Raw genomic sequence first — 11560 nt, 5'->3', positions numbered from 1 at the left:
AATTTTCTTTCACTTACTAGGGATTTTAGCAATACTGTGTTACGTTACGAGCGAGCAAGTTAAACACGGATTGAACAGCTGATGCTTCATTGAGACCGGCGAAATGTCAAAGTCTAGGCAAATTGTAAGTTACCCTACTATTAAATGATTAACCTCAACCAATTAATCCGTATAGACCGCTTGATTGAAACGGAACAACGTTTTATTGAAAAAATAGGTCATTCGTTTCAGAAATTTCGAAAATTTTACAATTCATGTAGTAACGTGTAACTTACTAAAAGTTCCCAGATATCTTATTCCTTAATCTTATTCCTTTGTTTTCCTTTTATGGTTTTTAAAAATTTACAATGATGATACACTAAAAAATATACTGTATTAAAAATTTAATTTAATAAATGCCTTTTTAATAAACATTGCTCTAATATTTGTTTTTCATAACTAAATATTTAGTTTTTTATATAAGTTTCTATGTTTATAAATAAATTGCAAATATATATTGAAATATTATATCCATACAATATTTCTTACACTAAATAATGTTTTTTTTATATCTATTTATCTGATATTATTATACATGTATTTTTTGTTGTAAATAAAATTTTTATATAAGTTAGTTTCTACTTAAGAAATAAATATTATTGCAAGAAATGTTAATACTTTTATGGAGTTATTGACACACAACCATCCTTTAATGTTTAAAATGTACTATAATGAATTTAAATTGAAGTGTAAATGTAATGTTGAAATGTGTGAGATGTAATATATATGAATCTTTGATCATAGATATTTATTTGTTTACAGACCTTACGTGTGCAATGTTCAGAAGGAACAAAACGTATAGATGTAAATTTGTCTGATACAATTTCTCAATTGTATGATAAGGTTTGTCCTTTTAATATCATGGAACAACAGTGTATAGTCATGTAAATATTAATTTATTTTTCAAAATTGTAGGTTTCTAAAACCTTTGAATTGAACACTTTTGGATTTGGACTCTATAAGGAACGAAATCATAAAAATGAACTTCCAGTTTCTCATAACAGAACAATTTCAGGAGCACATCTTTCTCATGGAGATATGTTATATCTGGCTCCTCAGAGTAGTACACAGTTGTGGAGTACTCCCTCAACTAGTACTGCCAACATTGACATTTCTCAAGGTTTTAATTATATTGCTTCATTTAATTTTTCTTATTACTTGAACTTAATGTTACATTAACTTTATTCTATACTAGAATCAAAACCAATGGATGAAACAGAGACTAGCAACCATACTATCAATGCTTCTCGATCTGTATCAAATGCAATGGAAGACGTTGATGAACAATTATGGAAACTTGATGGTAAAATACAAAGAAAACGTGATGAAAAACTGTAAGTGATTATAAGTATAAATAAATTTTGTATATAAAATTATACTAAAAATGTTGTAATTGGTTTAATAGATGTAGACATGGTGCAAATGGATGCTGTGTTCATTGTACTCCTTTAGAACCTTTTGATGAAGCTTATCTTAAGGAACAAAATATAAAACATTTGTCTTTTCATTCGTATCTCAGAAAACTCACTGCTGGAGTTGATAGGTATGTTCAGCTCTCTGTTACGTAATATTCCATGTACAACCTTTAAATATTTTATAGGGGGAAGTTTATACAATTAGAAGACATAAACTGCCGTATAAAAACTGGTTGTAAAGATCATCCACCTTGGCCACGAGGTATATGTAGCAAATGCCAACCAAGCTCTATTACCCTGAATCGACAAACTTATCGTCACGTGGACAACGTTATGTTTGAAAATCCAAGCTTAGTTGAACGCTTTCTCAATTATTGGCGCAGCACCGGTCATCAACGTATTGGATTTTTATACGGAAGATACGAAATACATACAGATGTACCATTAGGCATTAGAGCTGTTGTCGCAGCTATTTACGAGCCACCACAGGTACTTTAATAGAAATAAATAATATTAAAACTATCATATCTACAAGCATTCTTGTAATCTACAATGTAACCATAATTATTTTAGGAAAGTACAAAAAATTCTATACGACTTTTACCGGATGAAAAAGAAGTAGTAGTGGATGAATTGGCTCATTTACTTAATTTAAAAAGAGTTGGATGGATTTTTACAGACCTTATAGTTGACGATATCAAGAAAGGAACGGTAAATTTATCTGCGACTAACCTGTATTTTTCTTTCTCATAAACTAAAGTACTTAATTAATAGCATTAGTTTAATTTATCCAGGTAAAACACGTTCGAAATATAGAAAGTCACTTTTTATCTGCTCAAGAATGTATTATGGCTGGGTATTTCCAAAACAAATATCCAAATCCTTGTCGTTTTTCTCCTAATAATTATTTTGGTTCAAAGTTTGTTACTGTTTGTGTTACTGGTAAGTCACTTGCATCATATTGTTAATCAAACTGCTTTGTTTTGATGTGTATATGTATATACACACCAAAAAAAAAAAAATATATATATATATACACAAAAAATCTGAATTATTAAATAGTACATATTGATTATAGGTGATGAGAAAAATCAAATTCATATGGAAGGTTATCAAGTGTCCAATCAATGCATGGCATTGGTTCGAGATAGCTGCTTCGTTCCTACGAAAGATGCTCCAGAATTGGGCTATGTAATTGAATCAACAGATAAACAGTATGTCCCAGATGTCTTCTACAAGGTGAGTACATCCATTTTTTATTCAAATACATTTAATTAATTCCCTTTGCTTGAAATTAAGATGGCAATGTAGCTTTAAAATTGATTATGAATTTGCATATTGTGATGAAAATATGACACTGCTGAATTATATCTTACATGCTAATAGTATTAAGGAAGGTGAAGGTATGCATAAAGTATACACGAATGAAAGAGAAACAGTTTATAACTCAAAATTGATTGATTAAAAGTACATTTAAATTGGGCAACGAACTTCATTTCGTACATGTATAATGAAATAACAGAACTGTTCAAGCAAGTGCACTACGGATATGCGCTTCCGTAGGCTGTAAACAAAATGACCTCAATTTTCGTATGTAAGATGATTACGCCTTAACTTAAAAAGGGGTGAGTGAGGAATAGAAAAAGAAAAGGACACGGGAGAGAGAAAGAAAAAAAAAAATAATAGATGGAAAGAAAAAACGAGAGAAAAACTTATCGCAAAATTATAGCCGCTCAACCGTTTAATTCGAACGCGAGGGGCAAGGTAAATCATCGGTTGTTAGAATCGATATTACAAGCTATGCGTTGTTACCTCATCACGTTCATAAAAATATATGTAGTATATATATATATTTATATATATACGCGCGCGCGTGGATATTTTGTGTATACAGGTGGGCTTCTAGCTTCACTCGCTTCGGTAAACACATGAATTTATACGCATCTAGATTCGAAAGTGTCGATTGAGTTTCCCGGTTTTTTTTTTTTTTTTTTATTTTCTTACAACGACCGAAACGAGAGAAATTCATTCGAGCTCGACCACCCTTCGATCGTCGTACGTACTTACGCAGTGATATTTAATTCTAACGGCGATTCTTACATTCATCGCGATGCAACGAGTCCCCCCTTTCTTTTCTTTCTTCATTGCAAAACGCGACGAGTTAGCTAATTAACAAGTGTTAAAACTTTCAAGTTCAACATCGAATGAGGCTTTCTTCGAAAAAGGCATCCGCGACGTCGAGGGCGTGCAATTTCCTACAATACGTGAGTGCGCTTTTTGTTTCTACGCGCCGATTTACAGAACACTCTTTTACAACGCGTTTCTTCGCACACGGGTACATGGTAATATGATACATAACGATGGGATTCTTTTACGGGATTCAGACGAGTAGTATAACGCATTACATTATCGTAGTACTTCGATATACAGCATCGAGGAATGATTCGTTTATAATATATATTCGCTCATTTCGTTCGTATTTTTCTGATCAGACGACGAGGCTTACAATCTACATAGTAGTAGTTAGGCCTTGCATACATTTTCATCTTGAGATCTAATCTTAAATACAGTTAATTTACGACGGTCAACTAGACCACAGCAAAGAGCAAAAAGGGAGTAGTATATCCTTGAGTCGTCCGATAGGAACCGCAATTTTCCTCGACTCGTTTCATCGCGCAATTACTTGTTCCCTTTCAGCTCCTTTTTCTCTCCTCTGAAAAAAGAAACGGAACGATACGTGATCGTTAACCGGACGAAATAAAATTGGCCCTTTGACGCACCGACGTATCGTTCTAATCGTCAATGTTCTAAACGACCTGCGTGTATGAAATTACGACCCTTTGACTTTTTACGAAGTCACGTATTTCGATTATAAAACAAAAAAAAGAGAGTTTTCGCCTGTACGTTTGTTTGTTTGTTTGTTTGCTTGTTTTTTTTTCTTACAAATATATGAACATATGTGTATACACATACAAGTTTGCCCCATTTTCCGTAAATATTCCTCATCTACACGATATTTTTTTTTCTTCTTTTTGTTTTTACTACCTATGATCTAAAACATTAGCAACGCCCACAGGGCGACACCGTTAACCACGGCACTTGTTAAATCCCGTACGATACCCTCTATATCAACTATACATAGCAATATGCCAATAGCCAAAATAAACATCGAACTTCTTCTAAAACAAATGTCGTACAGCTAGAAGTCGTATCGATATCACGATCGATCTTGAGGTACGTATTATCGATCATCGTCGTTATTGTAGATACAGAATCATGTTGATTCCCGATCAATAGCAAAATATGGATCTTTATTTCTTCTTTCTTCTCTTATGCGTCCACGTTTAAAAATAGATTCAATATCTTTAGAATTCTATTGTTAATAGTTAATTAAATTGTGTGACTCATATGGAGCATCGCGATTCATGGAGCTACATATATGGTCGCGACGGTGTCTCTCAACATGTAATATCATTTATCGTTGGATATTATATATATATGTGATTTTTTTTTTGTTTTGTTTGTTTAATTAAACACCCCATTCCCTATATCGAACGCGTCAGAGATACCGTCGCGAACTCGTAAAACTTCTTCCTTTTTTTTTTTTTCTTCAGTTATCTAGAACGGGATAATGTAAAGTATACGGGTAGAACTTAATTACCCTTCGGTGTATACTAACCGCAATAATGTTGTCGTTACAATTTACCGCATTTCGTAATTAGAATATTCTTCGTAGGCTTGCCCGTTTGATCACCAAACGTAGATATCTTCTCGACTAATTCTAGTCCTTCGACGACGTGGCCAAAGATTCCTGTGAATCCGCGCATCTCTTGTAGTATTATACGAAACTGTGAACCGACCATACCAAGGTTATCATGTCGCTTTTGCGTTCGCCGCATTCCCACTGCTCCTCTCACTGCAGGGAATTTTGTGTCGTCCGGCATAAAGTAACCATCCTCGAATATGCTCCTTCCTCCGCGACCATTGTTTAACTCAAAATCACCAGTAATCACGGATTCGCCTTCCCAGCACTGAAAGATCGTGCAACCCTTATAACCGACTCCGACTTCACCGGTCGCCAGAACACTAAAATTTTTGGCCATTTTTGGAGCTGCATCCGGCCTCACTTCTATCACGATACGGCCATGCGGAGATCCGTTCACTTCGATGTTGAAATAATACAGAGGATAAGGGTTCGAAGGTCCTCGAAGGGATGCTGCAATTCCGCTGGACGGCGGTTGAGAGGATGAGTGGACGGTTACCAAACTTCCGCCACCAGTACCGACTCCTTCCGGTATAAATGTCGATTGTTGCTGTGGATGTAACATCGCATTTGGAGGTGCGGGCGGAACAGGTTTAACGGACGGCGAACCAGGTGGAATGAGAAGTTGCTGCGGGGTTGCTGTCGGCGGTGGACCTTGGTGTACATGAACGGAGCCCGGTGGTGCTGGTTGCGGTTGCATCATGTTTGAATGATATTCTATAGAACCGTTTTGCATGTGTTGCTTACTAACTACATGTCTCGAATATAGCTGCGACATGCAATAATTTGCGAGGAACAGTATCGGATTTTGTGAAGCCGCCAAATGATTTGGTAATCTACCGCCATTACTAGTTCCTTGAGAAACGATCGATTCTCCCGTGTGAATTCCAGCCAATGCTTGTTTTAATAGCGCAAAATCAAATACCACTCCCGAGTTACCAATCAAATCGTCGAGTTGGCACTGCAACATCATTTCTTGGTACTTTGATTGCAATCTTTGTTTCTCGAGTATGAGTTGTGAATGCAAATTGTATACATCGTTAGGACTGTCGATCATCTGAAGACTAGCTTTCGCTTTCCCAAGCGTTTCCCGCGCGTCCGTTATCTCAGGAAAATGACTCCAGCCATTCTGAAGATCGGTCTCAACATGCGTTTTTAACGTTACACAAGCTTCTAACACCTTTATTAAGAATTCTCGTTGCTGCATAGCCAGTCTTTGAATCTCGGTAGATAACTTTCCCATAGCAACTAATTCCAATTGAACCTAAAAAACACATCCACGTGCATTCTTCGTCTAATTCGGACATCACGTACCGGCTATCGATATCTCTTTAATACACGCAAAACTGCGTATATATACATGCCAACAACAAATGTACCAGCAAATAAAATTCATTCTAAAACTTACATCGGATATGAGTTGTTCTTTGGCATCAGTTTGAGATTTAATCTGGTGACCTGGGTGTTCTTGTGGAGTGGCGCATGCTCTGCAAAGTGCAGTGCAACATGTCGCACACCACAATGCCAGAGGCATTCCGTGCGTGTGACAATTCTCACTCTGTAACAATGTTATAATAATCATACATTTTATATGATTTTTTTACATTATATATTATATTCTCATATGGTAAACCAATAACCATTTTCCATTCCAAAAAGAACTTTAAGTATTAAAATTATATCCTATATTTTAAACGGAAACTATTGCAGGCCTTATAACATAATCCTATTACTATTAGAACCTATGTTGATATGGCTTCAGAGCTGCATGCTTTCTTTACCATTTACGTATGATCTGACAATGCAAATAACCAGCTGACAAACCCAAAATCGTTAAGAAAGAGTTATCTGTACCTTTCTTTCCTTATCATTTGTCTTTCCAGATGTGTTGTTCGTGATTTTTAAGTGAGACAAATTATTCGTTAGAGCGAGGAGAGAAGAGTGCGTCGGTAGAGCGTCCGGTCCTTGATCACCCAGGTCCGTCCTCTTCCAGCAATGCGCGCAAAACAACTCACGTCCCTTTAATAAATTGTTCTCTATGCAACGCAAGCAAAAGTAATGCTTGCAACTAAGATATTTCGGGCATTGTTCCGCGTCGTTATACTTCTGCTTGCAATAACTGCAAAGCGTCAGTTCCTCTAAATCCGTTAGAACGCTTGGATCCAACATCTGGAAAATGATAAAATATTATTCATTAATTATTCTTTTATACTTTGTAATCGTAGGGCTTTACGTTATTCGAAATATTAACTAAAACTACTTGTACTACCATTTTACCTGGTTAAATCATTTTAATCTTATACAGAATTACACGAAAAGGAACACAGATAATTTATGAAAGATTGAGTTAGAAGAAAGTATACATATAAAAAATGTTCGTTTCGTTATATGTATGCGTCGTACTATTTAGGAAAATAATATAAAGGTCGAGCTTGATATACCTATTTCTAATAACACACGGCTCAACATTTGAACTTATGTTTTCTTTTCGTCTTTTTCTCTCTGTTCCACTCTCTCCTTTGTCTTACGTGATACAAATCGCAGTTTTTATAAAATGTGTCTTTGAATTTATCTAAGAAAATTGTTGATTCTTGAAGCATACTACGTATTTTATTATTGAAACAATATCAAATATTTTATACATATTTATTTCGTTATTGGTACATATATGTATGTATTCTTGTTTGTGATATATTCTATACAAGGCTTTAGAATCGTTCAATGCGATGCGATTTATTTCATGAATGAACTTGGGAATATCTTTTCTTTGATCAAACGTATGTATGTAAGATGAAAACATATCGTTTTGTTTTTTTTCTTCTTAACCAAATACAAAACAAGGGAACAAAAGAAAAACCGAATTCCTTAGTACAATATACAAATTAGAACCATAATTCTTTTACTTGATTCCTCTCTTTCTACTATTTTCCTTTTTTTTTTTTTTCGTTTATACGTTATAAAACTGTTTCATAACACGCCACATTAGGTTCAATCGTGTTATTTCATCGTATTGTCTTTAAGCACGAACTCGTCCTCAGAAGGTTAGCCTCTTATCTGACACATCGACTACAACAGCAAAATTATTATGCAACAATTTGTCTGACACTACTAATACGTAAAAAATGACATTTCATGGGAGAACGCGCATGCGTGGAAAATCCCGCCAAAACGTAAGGGGGTCGAACAGTCGAAGTTTTGGGATTTACCATTCGTTAACGGCGAAAGCGTATTGAGGGGAAAGGTAGCTAACAGAGGTAGACGTATATAGAATGGTCACATTTCTTAGCTCTGGCAAAGCATATTTCAAACACCAATAGCTGTAACCGATAAAACCTTCGGCTGTATGATATATGGATTCTTGCAGCTTATCGCCGAGTACTTTCCGCGATATTAAGGCTGTCACCACTTGTGACAAGTCCACGGTTTAAGTTAAAAATGACTCGAACGCGGGCTACTACGTGTTAGGCAAATTCCGCGGGAATATTCTACTTAAGTTTGTTCTCTCGGTCGTATCATCTCGATGTTTATACGTACACGCTTGCTTCTTTCTCTACCTCCCGTTCTCGCTCTCGTTTGTCAGTCCTCACACACTTCTTTCACACTGTCTCTTTCTATCTTATTCACATACATATGCATGCACACTCGTCTCTTTTCTCGTGCTCACAATGGCATACAACACGCGCGCGCGCGCGCGTCACAGAGAACACGTCTACACACAATATACACTTACACAGAAAGCATATGCCTTCTTCTTATCACGCATTCAAGCGCGCGCACACGCACGCATCATACTACACATACATACTCTCCTTTTCATTCTTTCTCTTTTGCTTCTTGCTTGTTCTTTCTTTCGTTGGATTGTAGGAGCGTAAATGTTTCGTACCGTGTATACGATTCGTGATCGTCTCCTTGCCGCGCGATGGAGGCTGATCGTTGGCACTCGTCACTCCTAGCGTAATACCGTGACGATGATTATTCCGTAACTTTTGTTCGAATATACGATTTAGGACTTTAATTTACATCGGGATTGACGTAGTATTGTGCGGTTCCGCACGTAGGAATCGCGAGCACTTCGACGTTTTTCGTCGCCGCAGTTGCCGTCGTCGAGAGCTTTTTACCAAAGCTATATTTTTTTTTTGTACTTTTTCACGTTACGTGTTTTACGCTTATCGAACGTCGTGAGTTATTATGGATAACATAACGACGGCGCGCCGGTAACGCGGCGTTACTTCAGTCTTAGCTCGTGCGAACGTTTTGCCACATCATGATGTTTGGTTCACTAAACTAACCACTAGCATGGCGGCGACGACCGACCGACCGACCGACACACACCATAGCGCGCGCTAGTCGCTTACGCTGTTGCTCTCTCCTCTCCTCATCCCGTATCTTACCCCCTCTCGTCGATCCTAAACCTTCCTCCTTCTCTCTTCCTCTTTCCTCTTTCTTATACACTTTCGGGTTCGACTCGTGGCAAACGGTGCCGGTCTGTCGTCTGCAGCTTCTACCATTGCGCGCGCAATCGACCAACCATTACGAGTATTATGGACTTGCCTTCATGATCCTTCTTGTAAAATCTAGTTATATCTGCTTCAATTCAACCAATCAAATTCTCTAGATGTTACTCGACCTCACGGTCGTATAGAGGTTTGGCAATTCCCGTGATGAGAATAAGACTCTTAAGCGAAGAACAAAAGATTCTCAATTTATTTACTAAGCAGTAAGGCGCTTCAATCGCTATGTATTGTATAAGTTGCGGACATGGTCACATGTACATGGGATATATATATAGATATAAGAAGTGTAGACTGAAAATACCGTGTTGAGAAAATACGTTGAAAAAGAGATAGAGACAAATAACGAGATCCCCCTTTCCTTTTCTATCTGTTAGAAACAAATATTTGTTATCACAATTTTTCTAAAGAATGCATGGTCTACATTTCTTATACTGTGTGAGAAACGGTTACGATGTATAATTATATATATATATTGTTTTCGCTAACCTGTAGATCACAGCGCTCTATGTCTAGCGGTAGATTTGTAAAGCGCATTTTATGACATTATCTCCGCCACAGAAGTTGCCAGACTTGCATGTGTATAGAGACGTGTTGACACACTTATTACAGAATGTCTTTTCAAAATGTTTTCAATACAATTTATCTAAATTTTCATTGCATATTTGCAATTTCTAATAACAAATATCAACGAAACAATATGAATATAGGATAATTTTGGAAAATGTAATAAAATTGAAATTTCACAATAAAATGTTCGTCTTTTTGTATTTTAATATTTTGTTTTGTTTGGTCTCCAGGAAAAAGATTCTTATGGAAATGAAGTGTCAAGGCTAGCAAGACCTTTGCCAGTAGAATATTTATTGGTAGATATACCTGCGTCCACACCACTTAATCCACAGTTTACCTTTTATGTTAGCAATAATATCACACCATTTCTTATTGAAAATAGGTATGTAAAAAAAAGTACATAGAACAGATTATAATTTTTTAAAATAGTTTCAATGTCAATTTTATTTGATTTTAGACTCATCGATGGACAAATTCAAGAATTTAGCTCACTTTGTTCTTACATGCAACAATTTAGCAAAGAACAATTTCTAGAAGCAGTTTCAGATTTTCACTTATTAATTTTTATTGCAACAATGGATATGTTTCCAATGAAGGTACAATGTGTTTTCTATTAAATACTTGTCTATTTTGGTTTTATTTCATTGTTATAAAATATGCTTATTTGTTGTTTTAGGACCATATGATGCCATTATTAGATGCAATTCGTACAAAAGATAGAGAAAAAGCTATAGAGTGGTCACATTCAGAACAATGGGCAACAGTAGAGCAACTCATATCTGAAACTACAGTATCTACATCTCAACCAATGTTTGATAATAGCTCAAGGATTTCAGCTTCTGCACTTGCAGAGGGAAGTGGAATAGCAGTTGGTACAGACTCAATTGTAAATTCACCACCTGATCAAGGGCTTTGGACTTGTTCACATTGCACATTTCTCAATGCAGCAGATTTTGCAATGTGTGAAATGTGTGGTTTGCCAAGGAATACGTAACAAACTGTCATTATATTGCTTTTGTATGCAATTAAGGGTGTTGTCCTTAAATTGCAAATTTGCTCCTGCAGGTTTTGACAGATACTGTGTTCTTGCAGATATAAAAATTGTTTTCAGTGCATACCTGGCTTTATTTATGAGTGAATAAAAAGAGGAAAAAGTATCTTTTACCAAAATCTACTTTACAGCTTTCCTTTTTGTAGTAACCCTTGAACAAGCGTATAACCAGAAGTAATGTACAAATCGCAAAATCTAATAACTATTTTTT

General features: G+C 36.0%; 2 protein-coding genes across 5 annotated transcripts; one reads left to right on the top strand and one right to left on the bottom strand.

Annotated features, from left to right (window-relative positions):
* The first annotated feature begins 20 nt into the window (after nt 1–20).
* Nucleotides 21–11472, top strand: LOC126917800 (nuclear protein localization protein 4 homolog). Its single transcript, XM_050725090.1, has 12 exons — nt 21–124; nt 802–882; nt 955–1159; nt 1235–1373; nt 1445–1582; nt 1640–1943; nt 2028–2165; nt 2249–2396; nt 2533–2693; nt 10529–10680; nt 10756–10894; nt 10975–11472. The coding sequence occupies exons 1-12, from the start codon at nt 104–106 to the stop codon at nt 11290–11292; spliced, it is 1944 nt and encodes a 647-aa protein (XP_050581047.1). The 5' UTR covers nt 21–103; the 3' UTR covers nt 11293–11472.
* Nucleotides 2880–9627, bottom strand: LOC126917801 (uncharacterized). Of its 4 annotated transcripts, none has more exons than XM_050725094.1 (4): nt 9609–9627; nt 7072–7386; nt 6626–6775; nt 2880–6481 (listed from the first exon to the last, which is right to left on the bottom strand). In XM_050725094.1, the coding sequence occupies exons 2-4, from the start codon at nt 7384–7386 to the stop codon at nt 5150–5152; spliced, it is 1797 nt and encodes a 598-aa protein (XP_050581051.1). In that variant the 5' UTR covers nt 9609–9627; the 3' UTR covers nt 2880–5149. The 4 variants fall into 4 exon arrangements, with proteins under 4 accessions (XP_050581051.1, XP_050581048.1, XP_050581049.1 ...); XM_050725091.1 differs by lacking the exon at nt 9609–9627 and adding an exon at nt 9101–9576; XM_050725092.1 differs by lacking the exon at nt 9609–9627 and adding an exon at nt 8752–9060.
* Nucleotides 11473–11560: the final 88 nt, after the last annotated feature.

The sequence above is a fragment of the Bombus affinis genome, chromosome 6 (genome assembly GCF_024516045.1).
Source record: "Bombus affinis isolate iyBomAffi1 chromosome 6, iyBomAffi1.2, whole genome shotgun sequence".
In the NCBI taxonomy this organism is placed as follows: Eukaryota; Metazoa; Arthropoda; class Insecta; order Hymenoptera; family Apidae; genus Bombus; species Bombus affinis.
This window is presented reverse-complemented; position numbering and strand designations above follow the sequence as displayed.